The sequence below is a fragment of the Podarcis liolepis genome, assembly GCF_965112155.1.
Source record: "Podarcis liolepis genome assembly, chromosome: 3".
NCBI lineage: Eukaryota > Metazoa > Chordata > Lepidosauria > Squamata > Lacertidae > Podarcis > Podarcis liolepis.
Genome location: NC_139557.1, coordinates 39,017,386 through 39,033,018, shown reverse-complemented (window position 1 = coordinate 39,033,018; position 15,633 = coordinate 39,017,386). Strand labels below are relative to the sequence as shown.

The 15,633-nt window shown below is 37.8% G+C and overlaps 1 protein-coding gene across 7 annotated transcripts in view; it reads right to left on the bottom strand.

Moving 5' to 3' along the window:
- The window catches only part of FAM135A (family with sequence similarity 135 member A), a 52,736-nt gene that overhangs the window by 11,561 nt on the left and 25,542 nt on the right, over window positions 1-15,633 (bottom strand). For 5 of the 7 annotated variants that reach the window (XR_014524629.1, XM_083497331.1, XM_083497332.1 and 2 more), the window contains 6 exons: window positions 13,848-13,925; window positions 8,703-8,752; window positions 7,556-7,711; window positions 6,113-6,186; window positions 3,583-3,737; window positions 546-2,805 (listed from right to left, as the gene is read on the bottom strand). Coding sequence is in view for 6 of the 7 variants with exons in the window: in XM_083497331.1 (XP_083353457.1) it covers window positions 546-2,805; window positions 3,583-3,737; window positions 6,113-6,186; window positions 7,556-7,711; window positions 8,703-8,752; window positions 13,848-13,925 (2,773 nt within the window). In the remaining variant the exon portion in view is untranslated. The remainder of the gene's footprint in view (window positions 1-545; window positions 2,806-3,582; window positions 3,738-6,112; window positions 6,187-7,555; window positions 7,712-8,702; window positions 8,753-13,847; window positions 13,926-15,633) is intronic. The other 2 variants (XM_083497335.1, XM_083497334.1) reach the window with 1 other exon arrangement.

Genomic DNA, 15,633 nt, shown 5'->3' with positions numbered 1-15,633 from the left:
CTGCATAGTTGGGTTTTAGAAAAAAAAAAAGCCAGCACCAGGGAAGCTGGATTGCATCTGTGTCATGGCAAGATGGGGGCTTTAACCTTTTGCCCCTACCATGGTCCCAAGCAGAATTGGACTACCCAATGCACTTGCTATTGGTATTAGTGGGAATCTTCCTCCCATACGGAATTGCAAGCTGCGGTGTGTATGTATAGTGTGCTGCTAGAGCTTTTTTTTAAAATTTCATGATGAAACAAAGGTCAAGAACATATCTAAGGTGGATTATACTTTCATTCTAGCAGCAAGTCCACTCAATTCAACTCTGTTCAAAATAATCTTCCTCACCCTTCACAGGTAGATCACAGTCCTGGTCATTATGCACATAGCTCAAAACTTTCATATATTTTAATGTGGAAATAACCTGGAATTCTAGGTGTAGCAAAATGAAGAAAACAGTAGCAAACAACAACCAAACCCAAAAAATAAAATGCAAATGAAGTTTGTATATTTTCCTTTTAAACTGGGTTTTAAAAACAATTGTTTTAAACCATAGCACTTACGCTAGCTTTTGTGGCTTGGGAGAATACTCATACCAGGAGACAGAAGAAGCTGTACTGCAGGACATGCTGCAGGGTTGCTTGAGAACTGCATTCGATTTGTCTTTCGAAGACCATAACACACCACACGGATAGCCTTTCAATGCAGTGGGAGCAGCCAAACTACCTGGAGCACACAGTGGAGCCACGTCTGTTGCCTCCTCAAAAAAATCACTATTCAATATTTCTGTTATAAAAGGTCCCACAAATGCTAGGTCAAGATCCTCCTCAGCATCATTTGTGGCTCCATACAAATTACTATCATCTGCTTCCTCAAAATAACCATTTTCAACCATGTCTTGATCTTGCTCCTCCTCTTCCTCCTCCTCTTCTGTTGAATTAGAACAGATTGTTCCCCTTTGAGGGCTAACTGTACTGCTATTGTCAGCAGAATGTATTTTGGAAATATCTGTACTGCTTTGATTGCCAAAGTAGTTTTCTACAAGTCCTTGCTTCAGCATATCATTACCTCCTTCTGAGGATACAATGTTCGTGCTTGTGAGATTTTCATCTTTTGCAGCTGACAACTGATCAGACAGTTGTTTTTGCTCTAAAGAATCACTACATTTTCTTTCACTTGGTTGCTTCACGCTGCCCTCTGGATAACTAGACACTGAACCTGAAACAACACAGGACTTGCCCAGATAAACAACTCCTGAAGGAATTTCACTTGCTTTTTCCACACTGTGCAAGTTTTTATCAAGTCTTTGAGAATCATTACAAATTGCACCAATATTCAGTTGCAGGTTGTGAGAGTTCACATCCTCAGATGTACTTTCATAAAGTTGTAGTGGACATTTTTTATCTGAGGATGAGGAAGGCAGAAATGTCGCTTCGTTGCCCGAATACCCTACACACTGCTGTGGCAAAACCTTTGTTTCTTCACTGTCATCACGTGTTGTCAACTCAATTGCTCCCAGGTCTAAAACAGTTTTGCTATCACTTAATTGGCATTCAGGTACATCGGATATCTTTGAGTTTTCATCAGGGGACAGATCATCATCAGAAGGCAGAGAGTTTATTGATGTCAGGGAGGACTGTATTTCACTAACAGCACTCGTACTTTCAGTGCAATGACTTTCTACTGGGTTTTTAATATTATTATCTGGTTTAAGCAATAGTTGAGGAAATATTCTTTCATTGTTGCATGCACTTTGCCCTTGAGGAGTTTCAAGACCCACATCTGTACTTGGATGCATTGCAAAAGAACTAGGTTCACTTTCTACACCAGAATCCGAAAACCTAGATGATGCATAGGTAATACTAACATCAGGTAACTTAAGTACGTCTCCACCTAAAACTGCAACAGAAGTTTCTTTTGTAGATTGAATGGGCAGGTTGTTGCCAACCCTTGTGAAGGAATCCTCAGTATGCTGGAAGTTTGTTTCTTGTACAACTTCCTTTTCAAGCTGCGGTTCTTCTGATTTAGGTTTTCTTTCGCATTCTGAACTTTCAAAGGTGGGCTCCTGCAAATTCTCTCTACGTGAGCCTTCTGTCTGTAATCCAATGCGAACAAAAACTTTATCTCCTCCACAAATATTTCTACAATATGGTTTTACTTCTATTTTTGTAACCCCTGGTGAACCAAGAGAGTCTTCAACAGTACTTCTGGGGGTCAAGCTGCTGCCCCCATGAGTACCCCCAATGCCTGCTTGGAGGGTATCAGATTTACCCAAAAGAATTGAATTTGCACAATGAGAGATGATAGCACTGGGGTGGCTTTCCTCATTCCCTTCCAGTTTGGCAGTTCTTTGTTCAGTTCTACATGGTAAACTTCTAAACTCTTTCTGGCTGATTTGCCTCATTACATTCTTTGCATCGGAAGCATGGCCACCAACTGCAGAATCCAGCCCTTCTTTCTGGTCCAATGAAGGCATACCTTCAAAGCACTTTGAGATGTCCTCAGATACTGCACTTTTCAAGCATTTGTAGCCTACGAGGACTACAGAGTCCTTAGAGTTTTGTTTTACTAATTTTTTGGGATTTTCAGGTTTCATTGTTTTCATCAATTTAGTAACCTTAACTTTGGATTTGTTTGCCTCTTGACACTGCGCTTTTGCAGACTTGGTGAACTGTTTTTCACTTTCTGAGTGCCAAGCATGGGAGGCAACTGAAGGTCTGTTTTTCAAATCCGGGCTAGCCATAAAACTTTCTTCAGATTCTGGTTTATCTGGCTTCTTGGAGTCAGACTTCTGATGAGCTGTCAGCCAGGGTACATCCATCTCTTATTTAAAATAAAAAGGCAAGACAATGTAACTTATTACACACCTGAAACTTTTACTAAATTGCAGTTTATAGATTTAAAATATGAGTAAGTGAAGTGTTTCAAGAACATTCATTTATCTCTAGATAAATAGGAAACCACATTATATTGAATCAGACCATTATTGTCTACACTGACTGGTAGCACAGGGATTTCCCAGCTCTACCTGCAGGTACCTGGGACTGAACCTGGGAACTTTTGCATATAAAACATGTGCTATACTACTAAGCTATGGCCATTCTCCAGACTCTTGTCAACCAATAAATAAAGCAGACAATTTATGCATTTTTAAATATTAATTATTATTTAAATATGCTGAGTTCTAGGGGAAGGTGGTGAACTTTTCACATTTGCAATAGGTTTTTTGAGACTTCCCTTGTAACTGTCGTACCATGTAGTACCATATACGACCTGAGAAGATTCTCTCAAATATCAGGTTAGGCCCCCAATGCTGCAAAAGGACTGGCAGCAAGAAATGGAAGCCACAAAAGCTTCAGTGCACACAACCTTAAGATTCTGGCTATAATATGTTTCAATGTGTAAAAGCAAGGGTAGCCAACATGATGCCATCAATATGTTGTAGGGCTATCATCCTTGTCCATTGGCCATGCTGGCTGGCTGATGAGAGCTGGAATTACACAACATCTGGAGGTCACCATGCTCATATTTTTTCAGGACAGAAAATTTCTAAACTTTTATTTCAACCCCCCCCCCCCAAGACAAAACCCAATGATTTACCTTCAGTAACAGAATCTAGATACCGATCTTCAAAGATTATAGGCAAGGAGTTCAGATCACCATCTAATTCACTGCATTCAGTAGGGAGAGGCGGCAGAGAACTACAGAAGGAGGTGCTTTTTATGGCAGTACACATCTGAAGGTAACTTTGCGCACTGAAATATACAATCTTATGTTAAAATATTTGTAAAAAAAGTAAACATCAACAATAAGCTGTAACTGAAAATACAACTGCATTTTAATAAGGTACAATTAAAACATGAACACTAATGGAAGGTCAAGTCTTAATAATGCAAATTACATTCAGTACACCTAAATTAGATTTGATTAAAGAAAAACCTTTATGTATTTACCAGCAGAAGTGATAGCAGTTTGGATCAGTGCCATCCAGGCACTGTTCTAATTGCAAAGCAGGGCTATAAATGTGTAGTAAAAATGAAGGATATATTGGCTATATAGGAAGTTACATGACAGTAGGTAAAAAGGGCTAAAAAACAGGCTAGGATCCCTGGAATAATAAAAGGAGAACATTTGTGGATAAAAGTGTTTTACATTGGTCAATGAAAACTGTTCATGTCTGAAGAAAAAGTGAAGACCACTCTTACGTCTGGAAACACTTCAACTTCTTAGGCTTTTTTTTGTGCTAGAGGCTGAATCAATAAAATCCTCTCAGCCATTCAGTGCTACAGTCTGAATATAGTTCCACTGGCAGAACTGGCCAACATTAAGATTCAACTGGCCAATATCAATGAAGAACCTGTCCCACTCCCGAAAGTGTTTGGAGTCCAATGCCCATTAGTGCCAGTATGGTCAACAGTTAGGGATAATGGGAGATTTGGTTCAGCAACATCTTGACGGTTACTGATTCCCCATGCTAATGTATATGAAAGGCCCTCTCACACCTCACATGTTTGGGGAAAGTGTCAGATGCAAGTTTTTTTTTATACATATAGCCATAAGAATGTATTATTTAAAATATAAATAGCTTAATGCTTTTTAAAAAATCCATATGATGTACAACATAAAAACAAACAAAAATAGAACATCTCCTGAAGATCTCTGCACCCTGCATTGCATGCAAGACTACTGGTGCTTGAAACATCATTTTTCAGAAGCCAGAATGACAGCAAGATTCATGCATGGGGAGGGAAAAGCAGGAAGAATCCCAAATTTTCTCCTCCCCAGGTCTAAGGTTTGAAGAGAGGGCTGAGCTGCTATCAACATACTCAAATAGTTTCCGCCCATTGGTTTGGATTCTTGCAAAACACATTGGATTATTAACCCCTTACTTCTCTACCCTTGTTTTTAGCTTCTGCTTCTAGTGGGCTTCTTAACACCAACTCATGCATACTAAGAGATAATAATGTCCAAAATCCAGTGGCAAAACTCTGAATGGAAAAGCCTGACAATCCATGATGGGGAAGGGGATGAGCAAAAAGGAGGCAACCCATTGCGAGCAATCCTATGTCCTGTATTCACCAGACGTCTTTGCCAGATCCTGCGATGGCCCAGTTGATGGGATCTCTCCCACTAAACTCAGGGCCTTGCCCAGAAGCTGGGCCAAGTGCTGACAAAGAGACAGTGCCACTGCCACAGGCAGTGTTTGCTCCACTAACCAAGCCCAGGTTAAGGACTTCCTCCTGCTGAAGTCACTCCAACGTGTCTCCAATTAATTCTCCAGTGAGTCAATGAAGAGTGCAAGGCTGGACTCTCTGTTCCTGCTGGGAAACATTGCAGGAGCAACCTTCTAGATGCTTCTGATCTCACTCTCTTCCTACCGATTTTTTTCTTTTTTCTTAAAAAAAAATACATTCCAGCCAGAGACAGACAAAAAGGAAAGGAAACAGATCAGAGGTTGCCAAATCCTAAAATTGGTACAGCTCTGCCAATAGGATCTGGGTAGGATTGGAACTAGGGAAGGGAGAGACTGTCTCACCAGCAGGCATGTGATTTCTGTTATGTACATCCATGGCCTGGGAAGCTGATAAGAGGCTCAACACACCTGAGGATCTCTTCTTCCACTGCAGGTTAATAGTTATTTGCTTTTCTCCCAATCTAAATGCTATCCTTCCATTTATAGAGGCTTCTCTGATCCAGCAAATATTTCTCTCAATGAAAGGGGGGGCTAAGAAGATTTTTGCCAATTCCTCCTTTCACCTGCAGCCCAGCATACTACCTGCTACACTATTCTGGAGGTCCCACAACCCTTTGGAATAGGATTTTTTGGGGGGAGTAGGGGGGCTACAGGAGAAAGAATGAACTGGTAAAAAATTACCTGCTCTGTTCACAGAAACCTCAACTGAAACAAACTTAATGTAGGATATTGTGGGTTGTAGTCAGCTAGCTTTTACTCAACAGCACATGCACTGACATTAATGGTCAACTTGGTTGCATTAATTTCAGTGGGTCTACTATGAGTGAAAGCTTGTTGATTACAACCCACAATATCCTACATGAAATTTTAATTAATTTTGTAACAAAATAAGCTTAGTGAGCTATGGCTTAATATTTTCAATTTAAAGGTACTTACTGTAGCTCTTGGTATGCAAGCGCTGCTTCCCTTGGATGTTCAAGGCAAAAAAAAGCTTCAGAAAACCTACGTACCTAAAATGTTTCAAAGTAATAAAACGAAAGGTTCACACTGAAATAAAACTTTCATCACTCTCTTTTCTTATAAAAACCACACACACATAACACATCTATACTATTAAGTCACAGTAAAAGTGCATGTTCAGTAAACTTTAAAACACGCACATTCACAAAAAACATTGGCATGAAATATCAAATTAAGCTGGGTCAAGTATTGCAGCAAACCTTTCAAAATAATAACTCATTTTTTAATCCATTTAAGTGGTTGCATATTTCAATGAGAAATATGTTGCAATCTGGTGGTTTTTTTATAGAAAACATTGAGTAAGTTAAGCAGAATTACATTGCGGTTGCATACACACACCAGATTGTTTCAGGTTATGTCTCCTTTTTTCAGATGCCCATGTAGAAACAAGTAAATGGAGAAGATTCAAAGTGTTTCAATAACTCAAAAGGTTATCAGACTTGTCCAACTGAATGACACAATCTTTCCACCTACTAATATGAATTTGGCTTTCATGAATGTTCAGCTATGTTTTCTCATGTCATTGGTGTACACTATGCCCATTCTAACAGCCCATTTAGAGGACTAATATTGAGGAATAAGGTTGCATACATGTCATACCTATCACAAACTCATGTATCTAGGTCTCTAATGCTCAGATGGCCCTTCCACACACTTAATGGATATCCCATTCATTACCCAAGTCTTTTCCAAAGGATTGCTTCCTACTTCCTCAATAGGATGTCCTCCAAGCCAAGGAGATCAGTTTTCCACAGCAATTAGTGAGACATCCCTATAATACCCTTGAAAGTGTTGTCTGGGTACTACAAATGTGAGCCAATTCACGTTTACTGGAAGCAGCATGCAAGTGCCTCCCTGCGCTTTCTTCCCATGTCACTCTGGTAATACAAATATGAAGAGTTTACCTATTACCTACAAATATGAAAGACTCACATTCTTAGGACCAGTGGTGTCGCTCCTTCCTACGTGAATGCTGCCTTCCCGGGAATTACTTATTGCTTCACTGAACTCAGTGGGACTTACTTCAGAGTAGACATGTACTGGGCTGCACTGTTATAACCTTCAGGGTTGTTTGGTGCATGAGGTGGGGCACCACTGCTGCACCACCCTCCCAGTACTGATGGCACAGCTGGTTGCCATGAAAGGCCACAGTAGGGAGGTGTTGAGTCAAGCACTGGATGCCTGCCCCAGCAAGCAGCAGCAGCACAGCGGCCCTCCATCTCACATACTATAGCTGTCTTTTGGACAGAAAGACCCCTAGTTTTAAGAGCTAAACCTGCCACATTGTTTTAGAAATTAGTTTTGTGGATGACACATTCCTGTGCTTAAAAGTTGTATCACGACAGAATGAATACATACACGCATTGTATGATGCTCTCGTGCCAGCAATGCAGTGATATCCTCTTGGAAGTTAACAGCCTCAAGAAATTGTCCCCATAAAGCCATCAGAAGTGAACAGAGCTGTGCAAGATGCATGTTTATAAGTTCTGCCAGTTCATCAGGATTCTCCATTTTCTGCACCCACAGAGAAAACAAACAAGCTTGTATTCTTAGAAGTAGAAACTCTAGTACTTTGAGAAAGTCATAAAATTTTTTTCTTCTTCTTAAAAGTATCTTTAAAGATTAAAAGCATTTTAAGTTTTTAAAAATGGAAAGGGATTCAAAGTCATCTATCCATTTGCCTTCCTTTGAGTAACGGCATTTACTGTTTAATAATTGGTAATCAACCTTAAGCTTAAAAATGGCACTACAGTCTGTATTCAAACTTTAGAACTTCAAAGCCTCTGGTATATAAATGTGTTTATACTGGCCCTTTTATTTTCAGTTATTTTCTTTATAAACCTTAGAATGTGATTTGCCTTTTCCACAGCTGCTATTGATTTCTGCATTGAGTTGCTTACAATCCACCCCATGGTCTCCTGGATAGCCACCACAGGTTCAATCTTATCACTGTACATATACGTATATAAGGTAGCTTTTGCCCCAGAGTGCATCAGTTTATACTGGCTTACTCACACGGCATTTGGTAGCAATTTGGATTTTTCACTATCCTACAGAATTTGGTGTCATGTCTCACTCCTCATCCTTCCATATCATTTATGAATTACAGTATTTATATTTCTAACATACAGTACTATAAGCCCCAAACAAATCCTTAGGTGAGACCAGTGGTTATTTCCTTCCACCATAAGAACTACTTGTTCCTACTCTTAGCCTTTTTAACTAGTTCAGTTTGTAAGAAGACCTCTTTTCTTATCCCATGACTGCCGAGCTTGCATAGGAGCCTTTGTAAAAATACTCTGTCAAAAGCTCATTAGGCAAAGTATGTCTACCAGAGTACTCATATCCACATATCTATGAAATAATGCAAATAAAAATTAATTCTTTAGAACCACAGTTAGCTATTTAAAACAGTATCTAACATCTGGAAAAACCCTGAAATGAAAGCAAGCAAGCAAGCAAGCAAGCTGTGATTTAAGATTTACATGGATCAGAGAAAAAATACCTTTATTTCTTCACAGAGTTCTGACAGGCGTGCTTCTACATCTATATTCTCTGAAAAGATTAGAGTGTATGGAAAATGAATATTCCTAAATTTTAAGCTACATTTTATAAATTGCAGAGGGAGACCCCATTCAAATCTGTTCAATTTTTAAAACAAAGCTTTTTGGTTGTCTTTAAGTTCCTTAAATACTATAGTCAATGTGATATCCAGTAAATTTCTCAACTGAGAGTTCAGCTAAGAACAAAATCCTTCTGGTTTTGCAAGCGAGTTCTCATAACGACATTTATTCAAACACTATTTTAAATGTTACCAGACCATAGCATAAGGTACATGAATGTACACTTGCACCTCTTTTGATTGTATATTTTAGAAAGACTTCCAAAAAGCAACACAATGAAACTGAACGCACAAACAAAATTTAGACCAGTTCCAATTTACCATAAAAATATTGCTGGAGAAAGCAAACTTGAAAGAATTCCAATAATCCATATTAGGGCAATAACTCTATCAGGCCTACCCAAAAGTCACAAAATAGAATACAGAATGCAAGATTTTGAGTTTTATAGAATCCTTCATCAGGTTAAATGGTAAAAAAATGCAAGGCAAAGGGGAAAGAAAGATATTGTTTCCTGGTTGGTATTCAATCCATTCAAGTACATCTGTTAAGAATATTAAGGTGGCGTGTGAGAGGAAGCAGACGTTCAGATGAGGTCCTTTTTAGATGCCATGCAGGTATCATGTTGCACTGCAGCTTCCTTGGAAGGAAAAATACTAACAGCAGAGTCCCCATCTCTGAAAATAAAGCAGCCAGTTTTATAACAATAAAGGTATGGCCATGATATGGATTTTGGGATTTTTTCTTAATGCCCAATACAGTGGTACCTCTGGTTACGTACTTAATTTGTTCCGGAGGTCCGTTCTTAACCTGAAACTGTTCTTAACCTGAAGCACCACTTTAGTTAACGGGGCCTCCTGCTGCTTCACAATTTCTGTTCTCATCCTGAAGCAAAGTTCTTAACCTGAGGTACTATTTCTGGGTTAGCGGAGTTTGTAACCTGAAGCGTATGTAACCTGAAGCGTATGTAACTCAAGGTACCACTGTACTGCTAAACCTTTTGTGTGAAATGGAAAACACCAAATTTAAACATACAAAAACTAGAGGAAGAGGATTTTATGTATCTCTGAGGAAACATTCCCTCAAACAGCTTGGTAAATCTATTGTTCTGTTGACCATCTTTTTTATCTCGCACACCAGCTGATATAAATCTATATCCCTATTAATGTAAAGGACTACCTAGTTTCTTTAAGCCTGTTCTCCACCTAAGAAGGAACCTGGGTGTTTCATCTAAGGATGGAAAGGGAACCAAGCAACAGTCCAGCCAAACCTCCTTCCCTTTTTCCTCCATGCACCTCTTTTTTTAAACATCTAACGTGATGAAGAGTTCTGTAGAACACCAAAGGTTGTTTACTATTTTGTACCATTTTGGGTGACCCAATAAAGGTTCCTTGATTTTTGTATTTTTCCTTTTGAGTCAAGACAGCTACCTTTACTGGGTGATCTGGAAAATTTAGATATTGCATTTGAAATAAAAAAGGGTTTACATTTAAATATACTGAAATATTGGGATGGGTGATTAGGATGTATAGGATTGGATCGTACGTTCCTAAAAGTAGAGCAATTTTCATGACACTCTCACTAGGAGGAGGGAAGGAGGAGACATTGATTTTTCCTTCCTACCAACAATTTTCACTAATTCCCACTAATCTTCCACACTGTTTGAGAAGGTCCCCTAACCTTCTTGAACAAAGAACGTTAGGGAACAGTCTCAAACAGTGTGGAAAGTAGTGGGAATTAGTGAAAACAGCTTCTCCCACTTCTGCTCACATGAGTTTCTGCTGAATCAGTCCCTTCCATTTCCAATAGGGCAAGTCAGGATTCAAAACATTACAATTAAGCTGATTTTAATAATAATAATAATAATAATAATAATAATAATAATAATAATTATTCTGATTTTAAGTGCAGTATAGATAATCACAATAATAGCAGAGTGTCTGTGTACACAGTCAACATGAATTTCCTAGGTTTTTTCCTAAATTAATGAAAAGGCATGAAATAAATAACGTCGTCTGTGTTAAATTAAATATGAAAAAGGAGCTTTGCAGATTAGTTACAGCATTAGGTATATTTATTTAAAAATTAATTTACTATAGCTATAAATCACCACTCCTCTTCTGGCCCAAAGTTATCCCAGTCAATTTATTTTTAAAAACTGAACAAACAACACTGACCATCCTTTGAGAAACGTATCTGTCTAGTCAAATGTTACTCTTTTCTTGGAGAGTAAAAAAAAAAAAAGCTTAGCTTTTCATTCAATTTTTGTATTCCAATATAGATTGTGTCATTTTTGTTCCACTTTCCCTGAGTATTCTTTCCTGAGTATTTTTCCACGTAAAAATAAACTCCTGAAAAATAAATCTTAACTAAAGTAACTGTTAGTTAGAACTATTTTGGATACAAGTGTTTAATAAGTAACACTTATATTCTGAAAATAATTTCAATTAAAGTTTCACATGGGTCAATATCAAAAGCCTGTGAAAAAAGGCAAGCCCTTACCTGGTGTCAAAAAGATGTTAACAAAGGAACATTTGCTGGGAAGAGCATTCCATAAATATGGACCCACAACTAAAGACCCTCTCCCTTGTTACCACCCACCTTAGAGGGGGAACCTGGAGAAAGGCCTCAGTTTCTCATTATGAGACTGATGTGAGATTCTAGTCTGGACTGTGGAATGTTAACACACACTACAGTTTCCCTAAGTGCCACATTTAGCTCTTCTGGCCTGAGATGTGTGGGCCTAGGGTGGTATACAAACTTCATAAATAATAATAATTATTATTATACAATGAGCAACTTAGGTGTAACTAGGAGCTTGCATTTGCCCAGTGGGATGGATCCAAAGCTCCCACCCTCCACTGGAAAACTTCTTCAGTCAAAATGGAACCATTAGATCAAACCCAATTGCACCATTTTTCTTCTAGAGTGCTAACCACCATTTCATATCAAAGTCTCCTTAGCAATTAAAAGTTTTTTTCCCTTTATGGGTGGTTTTCAACTAGTAAGACAGAATTTAAATATTCTTAAACAAATGCGTGGTTTTCCATGAAGGATGTTATGCTTTCCACAAGTACACTCCCTTTTATGTGCACACACACATTCCTTTAGGCCAGAAGTGGGGAACCTCAGGTCTGGGGGCCAAATCTCTCTGTTTGGCCCTTGGAACTTTCTGTAAGTCACACTCCTCGCCAGTGCTGCACCATGCCATTCTCAACTGCTTTTGCTTGACTTGAACAATGTCAATGCCTTTTGCTTACCTGCATGGAGGATAGAAGTGTGTGTTTGTGTGCATATGTAGGTATCTCTGACTTTTGCTTGGCAGAAATTTAGCCTTCCAAACAAAGATAAGAGCTATATCTGCTGTTCCACCAGTTTTTGCCTTTGGTCCCACCCAACACTACCATCCAAGCCCCACAACCCTGTTTATGAAGAATGTGGTCCTTCTGTATACTACTAACATGACATTGATTAATTTAAAAACAACACATGGCTTTTAAATATTTGTACAGATTTTGTAATAAATCTTAATATTTTCTAAAATATCATCCCATGTACATATAACCGATGAAAGAATTATGTAGTTTATCTAAATGAAAAAATGCACATATATTTACATTTCCACATCCAGGCATACAAATTCAGTTAATTAAGAAAACAATTAGTGCCACTCCATGTTTATACCTGACATACCTTTACATCAAAGTATGTGGGCAAGTGCTTTCACCCTCCAGCTAAAAAAATTATTCTTCAAAAAAATATACAATAAAAACATGATACTCCTGGGGTAGATCAGTTCCCATCATAACAAAAACAAAAACAAAAAAATTACTAATCCACATAGCTATAGAATTCATCTGGTGGTAGTTCCTTTGTGCAGAATCTTTTGATTATTATTATTTAAACAAAGAAGACACCATGGGCACCAACTGGGTTTGCATGAGTGGAGCTCCATGCAGAGGGATTGCCACTAAGGTCCAATACAGCCCTCCATTGTCCTTGTAAATTATGTTCACACATTGCATCAGCCACTACCCAGAAAGGTTGCTCTGTTTGCTTTCCATTGGTCAGGTAGTTTGCTTTCCATTTGCTCATTCAGGTCTGGCCAAGAATTTGGTCTGAACTTATTTAAACACCTGACCACCGCTAGATTGAGAGGGAGGACTGGGAGCAGAGGGAATAGAACACACACTAGGCTCTCATTCTGGCTAAAGGCCAACACATACAGAATATTCTGTTAGACCCCATGACAATCCCTCTGCTCAGGCCCCTGCAGAGCTTGTCTGAGGCCTGGGGCAGGAGTCCTGTTGGAATAAAGTTATAAACTTAAACTAAAAAAGCAGCTGGTGCCTGGTGGGGTTCCCTGGCCAGTTTAGCCCTCCAAAGCCTGGCTACAACTGCCCTACACGGGCCTCCCTCTACTCCTATGAAGACAGATATTACTCTAAAACACAACTATATTCACAGGCTGTTAAACCACTATAAATAATTCTAAAAATATGTTTCTTTTTGTGATTTAACTAATCAGCAGCAGCTACCACATCTTCTAGCTAATTAAGGCGTTTATAGGCATGATGATGTTCAATTATAAAGATGGTAGCAAAATACAAGCTTTCATCAAAGGCTACCTAAGAGATAGGGGGAGTGAGAATATGAGGCCCAATATATTTTTCTTCCAAAACAGAAACCAGGTATTAAATATTAGCTCTAGAACTTAAATCTATGCTATTATGTTACTACACAACTGAATATATCACACTATGCAATCATTTTTGGTTTATTAACAAGAAGCTAACTAAACTACCAGTGAAATGAGCTCATTTCATCAGCACTTCAAAGGCCAGATAGAACTGTACACAACCTTAATTTGATTAAAGTTAAGAGTCCTTTTACACAAGGTGTGGATGGCATCTTTAGGTTCTTTGATCCTGTTTAAACATGAATTATAAGGAATTATTTACAAACAAAAAGCTATGATGTTTTATTATAACAAATCCTAATTGGTTAAGCCGCTTAATAAAACAACATACCTATATAGGCGTCTCCCTGGATTCGTAGATATTTTCTTCTGAGGAGGCGTTCATAAAGGACCTGCATGCTGGGCTTGGCTAGTTATAAGGATTGTACACACGACTAGTTACTACACTCCTTTTTCCATCTGTGTTTTATTATTATTATCCTTAAAGTTAGTAAGAAAGTTTTATCACTCACCTAGTAATTAGTGCAATTAAATAAGAAAAATTAAAGAAGAGACTTTAGGAAAGTTCTAGATAAGGAGTTCTGGATGATGTACATTATGAATTTATTGGATTCTTATCACCTGTTTGGGTTTTTGTTTGTTAAATCATGATTGCCCAAATGCTAACAATTTCTGTTATGTGTGAGGCATATTTTATTTAAAAATTACTTAAAAAGTCAATTTTGAAATAAAAATGTACATCAAATAAGTAAATGGAAGGCAAAAGGAAAGACAGAGAATATAAGGCAAGTCAAAAGAAAAGAAAAGCAAGGTTTTTTCCTGAAATTTAAATAGGATTTCAGAATTTCTGGATTATTTTCTCCAAGAATCCCATTTGAATCTCATTATTTTGAAAGCTATTTTTTCCAAGAGAAGATTCTATATAGCTTATAACTAATAAATGCAATAGTTAGATCATCTTGCAAAAGTCATTCATAAGATTATTTTTAGTGACTACAAAGCTGTGCAGTTGCATGTGAGTATGCCCCAATGACTTCATTCAGACTTACACAGATGCAACATTACTGGATGCAATTTCATAGTTTTAAAAACATATTTGCTTGAAATCATATTAGTAGTATTAGCACATGTAACTAAGGCATTAAACACTTTTGTAAAATACATAGGCCAAATTAAAATATTCAATAACAAAAATTTCAGAAATTCACAAATGGAGTTTTAAAAACAGAAACTGTCAGCAATAGAAGCATACATTGAAAGCTACTCCCTTTCTACTTTGAAGTTCCCTTTTTCAAAACAGTTGAGTAATTTGCTAATGCAACATGTGGGCTTGATTAAATTCTTACAGAGAAGCATTGTTTGAATAGTTTTTTGTATATCTGCTGCTGGTGAAAAACACTTTTTAGTCTAATATAGACTAAATCCTAATATAGATACAATTCGCAAGCACAATCAGGGCATGTAAACCACTATTGTGCAAGAGGTGCAGAAACTTGGCTTACTATGCAACAAGCAAGAGACCAATATGGTATCACATGAATAACAGGGGTCATTACCCCACAGAAAGTGACATCCTGGTTTGCATACTAAACACTGCATTCTGAGATGTGCAGCAGCGCTAGAGCAGCTGGACTGAAATTAGGCCAGTCTGCATAGTTTGCACAGGTGTAAACAGGGATGATGCATTAAAAGAATAGTGGGGAATATAATAATCAATAAAATCTTGTAATTTCTTTTGTCACCCCTCGAGTCAAAGTCTTTTTAAATTTTGCATTATTATTTTAATCAATTCCTTGGGTGAAGCTGTATGTTCAATCAAGTGATAAGGCTTAGAAGCATCTATATGTCCTTTTGATGGTGGAATTAAACTCCCATGGACTATAATGTAACTTTGTAGGTTTCAGCATATTGATAAAGAATGACTAAACTTTTGATTATTATTTTAATTAAAGCCAAAGGTATTTGAGCTCATACTGGATATGTGTGTGATATAGCTACAATTATTTTGAGCTGTTGAAGAACCAGGAGGACCCAATATAAAGCTATCACTTATGTGCAGGTAAGTAATATTATAAGAACACCTATGAGTTTCTCTTTTTTCAAACTGAACCACAAGA